We start from the raw sequence: 15,017 nt of genomic DNA, 5'->3' as shown, positions 1-15,017 counted from the left end.
TCTGGAAGTTACTTATTTGGAACCCAGCACACATGTTATAAATGGGCAATGGTTTACAAGATAGATCATAAAATCAGAACTGATCCATAATGTACATTAAGTATATTAATGGCAATATAAAACAATCTACAATTTCTAACAATGATTCTGTAGGAAAATGCATTCAAAAATAACTGCTCATGTCACAGACATTAGCCTTTTCACAGCTGTGGCAAAGGGGGTAAGGACTCCCCAGGCCCCAGCTTTTGGTTCTATCTTGTTAGGAGCCACATCAAATATAAGAGGATCCAGAAAGTGGGGCAGCAGTGGAGGACAACAAATTCCTCAAATGGGAAGGTTAAGAGCAGGGGTAAAAGGCCAGTAATGAATCCTAAAAGATAGTTTCTCTCCCTCCTTCATCCCCCAATTATCACCAGCTCTCATCTTCTCCCTTTTACTGCCTACTCAGTGAGAAAGAAAATTTGTCTCATTAAAGCAATTGTTTTCTTTTAGAGGGAGGATGCATTTTTCTCCTATCAGGGGAAGATCACATAACAAAGCACACATTGATCACCAGCAGTAAACATCTACCACACATCAAACACAGCACATCAAGCTCCAATGACAAAACGAACAAATAGGAGTCTCTGCATTTGAGAATACAGTCTGGTAGGGAGGGGGAGAGAAATGTACACAAATATCTCTGATAAAATATTACAGGCAGCTAAGAATTTTTAGCACTCCTCCAAAGAAGAAATAATCAACAGTAAATTCTACTGCATGGGAGGAGGAGGAAGAGATTGGATATCTGTGGAAAAACTTCATAAAGGAGGTGACCTCAGTCTTAAGAGATAAATAATATTTGCTAAGCAAAAAGCTATGGAGAGTGACAAAAGGAGCACTGTGAGCAAGGACACAAAGCACCCAAAACCACCTGGTTCATGGTGAGGGCATGATAAATACTGGAGAGGAAAGATGGAAGAAAAGGAGAAACAGACACACAAGAATAATCATATGGCAAGAGTATGAGGAGGAGACTGTTGACTGATAAAAGATAATACTAGCAAAGGAGAGAGAAAAAGAAAATGTGGACCCTTAATATGCCATAGAGTTAGAGCTTTAGCCTGATTTCCAGTCTGCTGCATATAGAACATGAAATCAATTTAGAGGTTCAAGACAGCATTTTCAACAGCATAAAAGATATTAAAAAATATCAGAATGCATCACATGTGATAAGGATGTTTCACTTAAAAATATGCATACACATGCATAATACACATACTTGTTGACATATATAATCTATTTCTTATAAATATATACACATGCACAAAACACATATCAAATGCAATGTAAAATCCATTTTCTTACTATTGGTCACAATCAAAAAATTTTTAAAGCCATTACTATCATCAAAGACATGGTCCCTACCAGAGCTAATAATTCCCTCTTCCATGCTTCTACTATATCAGCAAACAGATCTACTTGACTTGTCCATCACTTTATGCACTTAATTCCTTAATATTTAAAAGATGATGATCTCTCTACCATGAATTACCTAAGCAAAAGACTGCTACTCATATGGATCTTTTCAACTATATGGTTATTATGACATGTTATAGTTTATTAAGACCCTGATCAGAGAGTAGGAGAAAAAATTAAAATTAGAAGCAATCCCTGAGAATTTGTTAACTTCCAAAAAATTTTTATGGAAAGAAGCTTCTTAGTTTATAGAATTACCTACAGATCCATAAAGTTTTCATAACACCACAATTTAAATTTGAAGTGTTTCTATTGCTTCTATGTATGTACTGACTAATACTATTAAGGCAAAAGTTGAAAGCACACAAAATATTTAAAATATGAAAAAGCATATACTCATAAATCAAGTTTCCTCTATGCCTGAATTGAATTATTTTGTCACCTGTGGATATAACAAAATATATACAACAGAATATACCTAGGAAATAATACTTTTCATTTCATTGTAGCCTTCTGATTTACTGTTCTTATAAAATGTGTTACATAAAAATGAAAAAAGACTTTGGAGGATACTGAAAGGCTCACTAAATTTCTATAACCCTAAATATACTACTTTGACATACTAATTATTTTCAATTAAACGTTCTTGAGAAACAGCAGGTGCAAGAAAGCCATTCTCACCCTCCTTTTTATCCCTGAAATCAGAAGATAAAATTCCTACGTGAAAAGTGCCCTCCCTGTACCAGGAAGAAAGAAGACATTCTTATCACCAGAGACGGGGAATCAAGGCCAAGAGAAATCTATACAAACTCTGTCACACTAACTCTTATCTTCCTAATTACTTTACCACAATGTACTGCCCCTAACCCCAACCCCTTTGTCTTATCAATTCTTCACAAATTTATTGTTTCTTTGTCAAAAAGGTATAAAAGCTTTCTGCTCAGGTCACTTCTTTGGATCTTCATTCTCTTGTGAAGGTTCCAATATACACACAAAAATGGTATGCTTTTCTACTGTGAATCTGTCTTATATCGGTTTTATTCTTAGGTCTAGCCAGAGACCTGAAAGAGTAGAGGAAAATTTTCCCTCCCCTACAGATTCAAATATATGAAAATAATTGAGCTTATTCCTTAACTCTGTCATTCTTTGAACATGTAAAGCATTGTAAGTACAAAGAGGTACTTGTTAATAAGAGGAAAAACTAGAAACACTTTGTGTTTTCTTTCCTGAGAATATCTTTAATTGGCCTCCTCTAACACAGCACATTGTATATTATGCATTTAGGTTCCTGGGTTGTTTACAGTAACAGAATAGTTTTCTCTGTGAAAAGACCTCATGAGAGATCTACCTTGTTTTTCTAAGGTTCCCAGAAGGATGGCAGTCACATGGCATTAGTTAACAATGTATCAGTATAATATAAATTATTCACGAACAGTCTCAGAGTCTAAAGTAAACAGAAATGACATCAACATATTTAATTTAGTCAGAAGATCTGTTTAACAGGAGTATTTATTAAACTGAAAACTGTGAAGTTCTCCCACAACAACAGACCTTATAGTCCCCATGAAGACTCAAAGAGACTCCTGATCACATTTTCCCCAAACTCCCATTTTGTAATACTGTCTACTCTAAGCTTAAAAAGAAACAGATGCCATGTGTACAAAATTAAAGTATGCTTTTGTGTTTTAAAAACTATCATTATAATGAAAATATTAGTAATAATAGATGGGTTTGTTAGACTTAAGTATCTTAAAAAAGAGACAACTATCTTTATTTAATAGAAATATATTTACTCCAATCCCATGCTAATAAATTTAAGTAAATAAAAGGCTTAAAAAAATCATCTAGAAGCTAAAGCAAAAAGCAAAACTTGATAAAATAATCCCATTCACTTTTCATATTTTTGTTTTATAACATGTTGACTACATCACAGATATATTAGCTTTAGCAATACAGCATAAGGAATAAAAATGTTATTGTTCATATTTTCTCATACAGCTATTTCTTAAGAATGAGATAATAAAAGGCTCACTAGATTTCTGTCCGATTTTATGATAGGACACCACTTTTTCCCTAGGATATATACTTAAACAATAATTAAATAACTCACTAGAAAACTAAGATTCACTTACCAGAAAATTGCTTTCCCTTATACCGTGCTAGGACTATCTATTTCATTAAGAAGGGAGACATCTATAGAAAAAAAATCAAATTTTGAAATCTCAACTGAGAAACTCACCTTGCCTTTTTGGTTCAAGGGTTCAATTGTTAAGCTGTCAGGGCCAATATCTACAATATTGCCCATCTGAAATCCATCTGTAGGGTGTGGTGCCCAAACAGGCTTTCCATCCTCCATTTTTGAAAGGAGTGTCCACTATCTCCTGTTTGAAAGGAACAAATAAAACAACATGAATAACTTTGGAAATAAAAAATAAATATCTTTTTAGAAAGCTAACATGTAAGTTGCCATTCATAGAAACACATGTCGGCCCCTGCCACAGGTAATCCTGACCCCTTTTATCCACCTTTAGATAAGGACCACGCAGAGACTACCCCTCAGGTAACACCTGCTCTCCTACTGCCTTCCTTCAACCGTGATTGCAGTGGAGTACTACACTTTGAGCAGTACAGAAATCGGGAGAAACAGTCACAGTTTTTACTTATTGCCCCAGTGTAGCTGATAAAAACACTTCCTTTTATTACCTAAAGTATTCTGAATCACACAATAAATTAAACAGTTGTCCCAGGAATAGATGTTATTGTGTAGAGTTAACTAAGAGTTTAACAAAAGTCATCTTAAACCTGAAGGGATAAAAATGAGACATGTGAAAGACTACCTCCCCTGAGAAACTTACCCCGACAATTTGAGACTACAGGGATGCTTTACCCATGTGGCTCCCTATATGTACCCTCACAGAACCACTCAGCATACTGGGTTTTTTTTGACTGAAGTAAAACTTTTTTTTTTTTTTAAAGATTTTATTTATTTATTTGAGAGAGAGAATGAGACAGAGAGAGAGAGCACGAGATGGGGGAGGGTCAGAGGGAGAAGCAGGCTCCCCGCCGAGCAGGGAGCCCGATGTGGGACTCAATCCCGGGACTCCAGGATCATGACCTGAGCCGAAGGCAGTCGCTTAACCAACTGAGCTACCCAGGCGCCCCTGACTGAAGTAAAACTTATACACAGTGAAATGTACAAATCCTATGTATACAAGTTGGTGAGTTTCAACAAATACATATACCCATTTAACAAACACCGCAATCAATATGTAGAGCATTTCCATTATCCCCTGGAAGTTCCCTTATGGTCAATCCCTAACCTCCATAGAGACCCAATGTTCTGATTTGTCTCATCACAGACTAATTTTTGCCTTTTCTTGAACTTCATATAAATGAAATCTTATAGCTTTTATGTGTGGCTTCTTTCACTCAACAAAATGTTGATATTCAACCATGTTGTTGCATATACTAGCCCACTGAACAATTATACCACAATTGTTTACCTACTGTCCTACTGATGGACACTGAGATTGTGAATTCTAATTTTTCAAGTGTTCTTATAAAGCTTCTTTCATGCTTAGCACTGTCATATCTAACATTTATAATTCATCCCAAAGGGTTCATGACATGTAAAATATTTAATTTTAACGAGCTCGGATTCTATGAGACTAATGTGTAATAGTGAATTGGCTAGTGAGTGATCCCGGATGTTCTAGTTTCAGCATCTAAATGGGAACTTATTTTTCACTACTTATCTATATTTAAAGAAGAGTTGATGCACATACCATAAACTCTCCTCTTTTGTGGCATTTGTAAATCTGGGATTTCCCATGTGGATGCTCTCAGATCTATTCTCTCCTGAAAGTCAAGGATGTGTAGTATGTAGTTCAGTCAAAAAGCTGCTAACTACTGGCATGTTTGCAATGTGCTTCTTGGTTAATATCTTTTATGCCATGACTATACAGTGGAATTCGCTTTCCCCAAGGAGCAAATGCTATTAGGTTTACATGTAATTCCAAGTTAAGAAATTAAATGAAGATTCTCCAGAGAAGTGAATCAGTAACACTGCTTCAGACTTACCACACCTACATCTACACACTTTACCTAAATAATTCTATGTAGTCCCATGGCTTTAAGTCCCATCTTTAGGTGAGTGATGCCCAAATTTATTGCTCTAGCCCAGAACACCACTCAGTTGAGTTCCCAGATGTTCATGTGCCTACTGGACATCTTCCCATGGGTATATCTAAAAGATGTAACATTGTTATGATTATATTGTTACTCTTTTCCACCACCCCAGCCTGTTCTTCCTTATATCAGTAAATGCACCAACACTCAATTCAAATCAAACATGCGGTCATCCTCAATTCTTCCAGCTCCCTGCAAATTCATATCACTCCCCTAAACCTGTCAACTCTACCTCTAATAGGCATCTCATTTTCACCCATTTCTTTATATTGCCTCTGTCATCCTAGTTAAAACCAACATGTTCTTTTACCAGACTTCTGTAATTAACTTAAGCTGCCTATTGCTGCTACTCTTGCCAATCTGCATGGATCACCAGAAATCCTAATGAAAGGTAAATCTGATCATGCCATCCCTATTCCATCAGGGCATGAACTAGTCCTCTCTGTGTTCCCAAGGCCCAACACAGAGCAGGCAACTTAATAGTCACTGAGTGAATGAATGAATTGTGCACACAGTTTCGAAGAGTAAAAGGAGATGGTGAACTAAAAAGAGTTGAAAGGTCTTAAAAACCTAAGCTTGAAACTAAGCTCTACCACTATCTGACTAGCTCTTAAGCAAGTTACTTAATCTCGCTGATCATTATCTTTATCCTTACCAATAAGTGATATCGCTTACCTTACAGAATTGCTATGAGGATTTAGTGACAAAATTGAGATCATCATTCTAATGGTACCCAACAGATACTAGTCATGCTGTTCCCACTTATTTTTCCCAATACCTGCTATTTGAAGCCACCAGTAAATTTTACAAAAATGGTCTTGTTATTCTTCTAAGTACAGAAGGAAATTACAGAATAGTCATGAAATATCATTAAGAATAATTAAGTATCTGAAAAAAAAATCACAGCAAAATCCTCAAAGTCTAAAAAAATGACGAATTCCCTTGAACTATTCAAATTGCTTTCCCATTCTGAACCATTTGCTGCAACTTCCCAGGTAAGACAACAGATTTAAAGGCACACAACTAATGTTGCCCCTTCATCAAATCCCTAAATCTACAGTAAAGTGATTCTTTAAAAAGAAATCAGTCCACAAGGATGGGAAAAAACAAAGAGGAGACAATAGCAACAGTACTTTGGAAGCTGGAAAGCAGATGGTTGAGAGGCAACTGACTCAGCAAACCTGAGAGAGCTGAATCTCAAGTCAGGAATAGGGAAAGATGGAAGACAACTCAAATTTTACCACTGACTTTCAAAAGACATAGTAACTATACTGCAAAGACACTTCTAGAACCAAGAGTGAAAAGAGAGGGTCTAACATAAGAAAGACTAGGTGAAAGCTGTTTAAGAAAGAGATTTCCTGGGGCGTCTGGGTGGCTCAGTCGTTAAGCATCTGCCTTCGGCTCAGGTCATGATCCCAGGGTCCTGGGATCGAGCCCCACATCGGGCTCCCTGGTCAGCGGGAAGCCTGCTTCTTCCTCTGTCACTCCCCCTGCTTGTGTTCCCTCTCTCACTGTGTATCTCTCTGTCAAATAAATAAATAAAATCTTTAAAAAAAAAAAAAGAAAGAGATTTCCTAATACCACCAACATGCACATACTCCACATTGCTAGGCAAATACATCCCACTCCCATCACTACCCCAAGAGAAGCTTCAAGGTTATTCTCTGGAAAAGACATTCTCTGGAATGAGAAATGCCAGAACATTTAAGAGTATATATATATAAATTACCACAAACTGGGCGCCTGGGTGGCTCAGTCCTTTAAGCGTCTGCCTTCGGCTCAGGTCATGATCCCAGGGGCCTGGGATCGAGTCCCACATCGGGCTCCCAGCTCAGCGGGGAGTCTGCTTCTCCCTCTACCCTTCTCTCCCTGCTCATGATCTCTCTCACATTCTCTCTCTCTCAAATAAATAAAATCTTTAGAAAACAAATTACCACAAGCTGAAAAAACTCTCTCCTTGACCAAACTTTAATTAGGCTCCTCTGAGCCTGCTTCTTGATGAGGCTGTGGCACTAGGCCTTCCATGTCTGTCCTATCCTTTTTGGGTCTGCATAGGCCAGTTTTAGCAAGACTCCTGATAAGCCAATTTGGAGAAATTCCCTCTCCCTTGATATCTGATCAAGTTTTTCATCCCCTAACTTTGATGTATAAATCCTTGAACTGCCTTCAAGAATCTCCTATCCTTGCTGTTTTCTCTTAGTTAATTTGGATCCACTGACCCCCTTACTCTCCTTATTGGCTATAATCCCCAGCTGTCTTTGCTGTATTCAAAATTGAGCCCCATCTCTCTCCTCTATTGTAATACCATTTGTTACAGATTGCAATGGACTTAATTTTGTTGTTCCCCCCCCAAAATTTGTATTTTTTAATATGTGAACACTAACTCTTAATATGACTATATTTGGAGATATGGCTTTTAGGAGGTAATGAGGTTAATGACATCATAAGCATGAGATCCTGATACAATAGGACTAGTGATCTTATGAAAAGAGGAAAAGAGATCTCAGATCCCTCTATCCCCCCCCCCAATGGCCATGTAATTACACAGCAAGATGGTGGCCATCTGAAAGCTGAGGCAATTTTTCGGAAAGCCAAGAAAAAAGAGATGGGGGGAGATATGAAAATGAGACAAATAAGATTAAGCATCAAAATATCAGGAACAACAGACATCCTGACCCCTCAAAAAAGAGAAATGAGAAAACTAAAATGTCCAAAGAAACTGAACTGAAAGGCATGATTTTCTAGAGTCTAGCCAAAATGCCCATTAAGTCCTCAATACAATAACTGGGAAAAACACACACACATACACAAAGACACTATGTCAAATATCAGAACACCAGGAATAAAGAGAAGATGCAATACATATCTAGAGAAATCAGAAGAAAAAAACATGGGTCATATCCAAAGGATCATGAATCAAAATGACGTCAGCAACACTGAAGCAGGAAGTCAACAAAGCAATGTCTATAAAATTCCAAAGGAAAATTACTTCCAACTTAGAGCCCTGTACTTAGGCAAACAACCAGCCCAAATTGGAGCAGTATGACCCAAGAGATAGCACGTTGAGCACTGTCATCAAAGACATCCACTGACCTTGGACCCCATGAAGCTGGCCTAGATTCTTACCTGAACTTGTCTTATTCTAACTATACTGATGATGTACTTGTGTCGGGAGAAACTGTGGACACTTCATATCCTCCCCTATTAAATTAAATATTATTTTCTACCTAGTGCATGGTTTATATTAGAATAAACCTCTTTTTTAATAAGGTTTCACTTGTTTTTAGAATCCTAAATAATTATAACAAATTATCCTTCAATAATGAAGTCCAATTTATTCATCCCACAAAAGACAAAATTATTTCACACGTTACTTTGTTCCCAGAAAACCATTCAGAAAAAACCCATGCAATCAACATTCACACTCATTAAAGCATGTTTGCTTATGAAGAGTACTTAAAAAGACACTGCAAAGGAAATTTTAAAAAGACATCTCAATTCCCGGTGCTATTATACTAGAAACCTTAAACACATTAAAGCCTGATTACATATACATATCATTGGAGTTAGGTCAGCAAATTTGAAATTCTTGAAAGTCCTTACGTTTTTCAGGAAAAGAACAAAAATATTTTACAATATGCCATCATCAACTAAAAATTATCTTGTTTTTAGAACTTAATTGACAACTGATATTTTTTAAGTAAGCATTATAGTAATCTATAGAAGTACAGTTGACCCTTGAATAACATGGGTTTAAACTGCATGGGTCTACTTGTGGATTTTTTCAATAAATATACGGAAATTTTTTTGGAGATTTATAACAATTTGAAAAAACAGATAAACCACATAGCCTAGAAATACTAAAAAAATTAAGAAAAAGATATATCATGAATTTATAAAATATAGATACAAGTCTAATAAAATGTATGTAGATATTACTCTTACTTATCATTTGATACCATAAAATATATTAAATCTACTTAAAAAATCAAAATTTATCAAAATTTACACAAACACAGACCATACATGACACCATTCACAGTTGAGAGAACCATAAACAAACATACAGTATTGAATCATAACTACATAAAATTAATCATAGTGCATACTCTACTACTGTAATAATTTCATAACTACCTCCTGTTGCTATTGCAGTGAGCTCAAGTGTTGCAAGTATCCACTTACAATACCATGTGACACTAATCATCTCCCAATGAGCAGTTCATCTGTCCAGTACATTTTGTATTACAGTAAAAAGTGATCTCTTACAGTTCTCCCTATCAGTAAAGTTTGAGGGCAGTCTAAAGTTATATGCAGATTTCCAACTGTTGGGGTGGGAGTCAGCACCCCCAACCCCCATGTTTTTCAGGAGTCAACTGAAATCTATAGAAGCACTAAGTAATCTATAAAAGGCAATCTGTAGCCTTTCAGAGGCATGTTAACTTTTCATTTATTCTTTGTTTAAAAGTAAGAAGCACAGCACTGGAAGGCTCCCTGGGGACCAGACATATTAAAGGCTACAGTGACAAATAATACACATCCATATTCTTCGTTCTCAACAACTCCAGTGATAATCCCAAAAAACAACCCTGGGCCACAAACAAAACGGGTAGGCCCATACCACAAAATGTGAGCTGTCACCTACTCCTTTACCTTCAAAGATTACACTTCAAATATTATAGCTATGATTCATAACAATGCCTTATATTTTACTGTCTAGGGTATTAGGAATTGAATACTAGCTAAAGGTAATTTAGAGTTGGGCTGAAAGAGCCAGAATTTAAGATATCAAAAAGGAAGAAAGGAGTATTAAACAGAGTATACAGAACCCTTTTAAGTTTGCCTTCTACATAATTCATTCCATTAATTAATTACTTAGCCTCCTATTATGTATTACATACTGCTAAGTGCTGGAGATATAATGGTGAGCAAAAAGAGAGACAATCTGACCTTGTATAGCTTTCTTTTTTTTTTTTAATATTTTATTTTTAAGTAATCCCTACACCCAAATGTGAGGCTTGAACTCACAACCCCGAGATCAAGAGTCACATGCTTCACTGACTGAGCCAGCCAGGTACGCTGGCCTCATGCAGCTTTCTAACAGGAAAACAATCACCTGGAATAAGGCAGTAAAAAAAAAACTAGCAAAAATCCCTGCCCTCTGGGATCTTACATTCTAGTTGGGGGTAAGAGGGTGGCATAGATGGATCAAATTTGCCTTTTAAAAAGTCTACTCTTTCATCTGGCCAGGCCCTGGCCTTGCGATCAAAGGAATCTTATGTGCACCTTTGGCACACAAGCGTTAAACTGGCAGCACTCTCATCTGTATCAGTATATCCTGAAGGCTATTAGCTTCTCTGGGGTGCGGATACTGTGAAAAAATGGGGCACCAGGTAACAGCTGGCTACGGTTGGTGCATTCTGTGTGTACCTAGAATAATCTTTCACTGAGCATTTCAGTTCCATAAGAACTTCTTTGTAGAACAAAATTCTCCAAAATACTTCAGCAGGGTTCCTTCTAGTCACTAAATTACCTTTGAAAAGGCCTTTCTAGAAAACATTTCCAAGTTAATCTTGTTCTGCTAGTTGTACAAAGTATGGGAATTACGTAATTGCTGTAATACTGGATAATGCATTCATTAACCATCAGTACTGAAATTTGCTATTATCTTGGTTTTATCAGCAATGACCATTCATGAACAATGGGGAGAAAATACCTATCACAAAGTCCAAACTCATGACAAAGAAATAAAGAGGGGCACAGCAGGAAGCCTGCTTCTCCCTCTGCTGCTCTCCCTGCTTCTGCTCTTTCTGTGTCAAATAAATTAAAAAATAGTAATAATAACCCTTTGAGGGAAAAGGATGTAAGAACAAATATTATTTTATGATGCCACATTAAATCACCCCACTTTCCTATTATTGTTTATTTCTCCAAATGATATTTTTCTTTTTCATTGCACTTCTCTGATTAAAAATATTTTTAGGGGCACTGGGGTGGCACAGTCAAATTAATAATTTAAAATTATTAATTAAAAATTAAAGTAATTAAAATTAAAATAATAATACAATAAAATAAGAGGGGTGCCTGGGTGGCTCAGTTGGTTAAGCGGCTGCCTTCGGTTCAGGGCATGATCCCAGGGTCCTTGGACAGAGCTCCGCATCGGGCTCCCTGCTCAGTAGGGAGTCTGCTTCTCCCTCTCTCTCTCTGCCCCTCCACCCACTTGTGTGCTCTCTCAAATAAATAAATAAAATCTTTTAAAAAAGATAATAATTTTATAAAATTAGAAACCATCTCAAGATAATAAGATAAAAACTACCTCAATTTAAGAAGTCTGATATGCACTCATTTGTTTTTTTAATGAATATTTATTGAGCCCCCATCACACACAGGTCACTGTTTTAGCTTTAGATATTGATAAGAAAATAAAAGCTCTAATGTTTCTCAGTCTACAACATCAAAAAAGACAAGAAATGTTGGGGCACCTAGGTGGCTCAGTCAGTGAAGCTTCTGCCTTCAGCCCAGGTCATGATCCCAGGGCAGGCTCCTTGCTCAGCAGGGAGCCTGCTTCTCCCTCTGCCTGCTGCTCCCCCTGTGTGTGCTCTCTCTCTGCCAAATGAATAAATAAAATCTCAAAAAAAAAAAAAAAAAGAAATGTCTAAGTCAGCTATGACACTCTTTCTGGTTTTAATAGTAGTCAGTCCAACTGATCATAGCCATAATCCTGATGTACAGTTATACTGTACTTCCAAATACAGCCTCAGAAAGCCCAATGTATTGATTAATATTTAAAGCTAAGTCTATTACCATGTGATTCTTAGAAACAGGCTTAGAACACCAAATCTAACTTCAACTTAACTGGTACAGCTAAAATTAACTTGCCAACAAAAAAAGGTTAAAAAAAATAAAAGCAAATATTTTATTGGTAAGTTCATTACATGGTTGTTAAGTATTAAAAATATATATAAAATGATTTGAAAACTGATACTATCAGGCAAATGCATATATTCTGAATTATGAAAGTTGGTTATATGATATTCTTACAGATTTTCAGAAACGAAATCATTAACTATACTTCAGATATAAACTCCTACCTAAATTACTATCACAAAACAAGTCTGAGGGGCGCCTGGGTGACTCAGGCGTTAAGCGTCTGCCTTTGGCTCAGGTCATGATCCCAGGGTACTGGGATCAAGCCCCGCATCGGGCTCCCTGCTCAGCGGGAAGCCTGCTTCTCTCCCTCTCCCGCTCCCCCGCTTATGTTCCCTCTCTCGCTGTCTCTGCCAAATAAATAAAATCTTAAAAAAAAAAAAAAACAAGTCTGAGATTTGTCTTTAGATTAGACATAATCTAAATAATACATGGAGATAAGATCTAACAATTATATTTATGCCTTTAATATGGGAGCAAGCAATTATATAAACCAATTAATAACAAAATTAAACACATTGATAATAATACAATAATAGTAGGGAACTTTAACACCCCACTCACTGCAATAGACAGATCATCTAAGCAGAAGATCAAAAAGGAAACAAGGGCTCTGAATGACACAATGCACCAGATGGACTTCACAGATATATTCAGAGCATTCCATCCTAAAGCAACTGAATACACATTCTTCTCGAGTGCACATGAAACATTCTCCAGAAAAGATCACATCCTGGGTCACAAATCAGGTCTCAACCAGTACCAAAAGACTGGGATCATTCCCTGGATATTTTCAGACCACAATGCTTTAAAACTTGAAGTCAACCACCAAGAAAATATTTAGAAGGACCACAAAGAAACACATGGACATTAAACAGCATCCTACTAAAGAATGAATGGGTCAACCAGGAAATTAAAGAAGAATTTAGGGGTGGCTTGGGTGGCTCAGTCAGTTAAGTGTCTACCTTCGGCTCAGGTCATGATCCCAGGGTCCTGGGATCGAGCCCCACGTCGGGCTCCCAGCTCAGCGGGGAGCCTGCTTCTCCCTCCCCCACCCCACTGCCTGCTGCTCTCCCTGTTTGTGTTCTCTCTCTCCCTCTGTCAAATAAGTAAATAAAATCTTTAAAAAAAAAAAAGAATTTTTAAAAATCATGGAAACACAACTGTTCAAAACCTGTGGGATGCAGCAAAGGCAGTCCTAAGAGGAAAGTATACAGCAATACAAGCCTTTCTCAAAAAACAAGAAAATCTCAAATACACAACCTAACCTTACACCTAAAGAAGCTGGAGAAAGAACAGCAAATAAAGCCTAAACCCAGCAGAAGAGAATTAATAAAGATTAGAGTAGAAATCAATGAAATAGAAACCAAGAGAACAGTAGAACAGATCAACAAAACTAGGAGCTGGTTCTTTGAAAGAATTAATAAGATTGATAAACCCCTGGCCAAACTTATCCAAAAGAAAAGAGAAAGGACCCAAATAAATAAAATCATGAATGAAAGAAGAGAGATCACAACCAACACCACAGAAATACAAACAACTCTAAGAACATATTATGAGCAACTATATGCCAACAAATTAGGCAATCTGGAAGAAATGGATGCATTCCTAGGAATATATAAACTACCAAAACTGAAACAGGAAGAAATAAAAACCTGAACGGACCCATAACCAGCAAGGAAATTGAAGCAGTAATCAAATACCTCCCAACAAACAAGAGTCCAGGGCCAGATGGCTTCCGAGGGGAATTCCACCAAACATTTAAAGAATTAATACCTATTCTTCTGAAGCTGTTTCAAAACACAGAAATGGAAGGAAAACTTCCAAACTCGTTCTATGAGGCCAGCATTACCTTGACTTCAAAACCAAAGACCTCCACTAAAAAGGAGAATTACAGACCAATATCCCTGATGAACATGGATGTAAAAATTCTCAACAAGATAGAATAGCCAATAGAATCCAACAGTACATTAAAAGGATTATTCACCACAACAAAGTGGGATTTATTCCTGGGCTGCAAGAGTGGTTCAACATCCACAGATCAATCAATGTGATATACATTAATAAAACAAAGGACAAGACCCATATGATCCTCTCAATAGATGCAGAAAAAGCATTTGACAAAGTACGGCATCCTTTCTTGACTAAAACTCTTCACAGTGCAGGGATAGAGGGAACATATCTCAATATCATTGAGATTTTTTTACGAAAAGCCATTTACGAAAAGCCCACAGTGACTATCATTCTCAATGGGGAAAAACTGAGAGCTTTCCCCCTAAGGTCAGGAACATGGCAGGGATGTCCACTATCACCACTGCTATTCAACATAGTTTTAGAAGTGCTAGCCACAGCAATCAGACAACAAAAAGAAATCAAAGGCATCTGAATCAGCAAAGAAGAAGTCAAACTCTCACTCTTTGCAGATGACATGATACTCTATGTGG

At 36.9% G+C, this 15,017-nt stretch overlaps 1 protein-coding gene across 2 annotated transcripts in view; it reads right to left on the bottom strand.

Moving 5' to 3' along the window:
* Positions 1-15,017, bottom strand: part of MYO6 (myosin VI) — a 142,565-nt gene that overhangs the window by 81,841 nt on the left and 45,707 nt on the right. For both annotated transcript variants that reach the window (XM_081828566.1, XM_081828567.1), the window contains exon 2: positions 3,698-3,839. In XM_081828566.1, coding sequence (XP_081684692.1) covers positions 3,698-3,814 — 117 coding nt within the window. In that variant the 5' untranslated portion in view covers positions 3,815-3,839. The remainder of the gene's footprint in view (positions 1-3,697; positions 3,840-15,017) is intronic.

Source organism: Leptonychotes weddellii, chromosome 8 (assembly GCF_054177405.1).
Source record: "Leptonychotes weddellii isolate Sample4059 chromosome 8, ASM5417740v2, whole genome shotgun sequence".
NCBI classification, from domain to species: Eukaryota; Metazoa; Chordata; class Mammalia; order Carnivora; family Phocidae; genus Leptonychotes; species Leptonychotes weddellii.
Note: the sequence above shows the minus strand (reverse complement) of the source record. Positions and strands in the feature narration are given on the sequence as shown.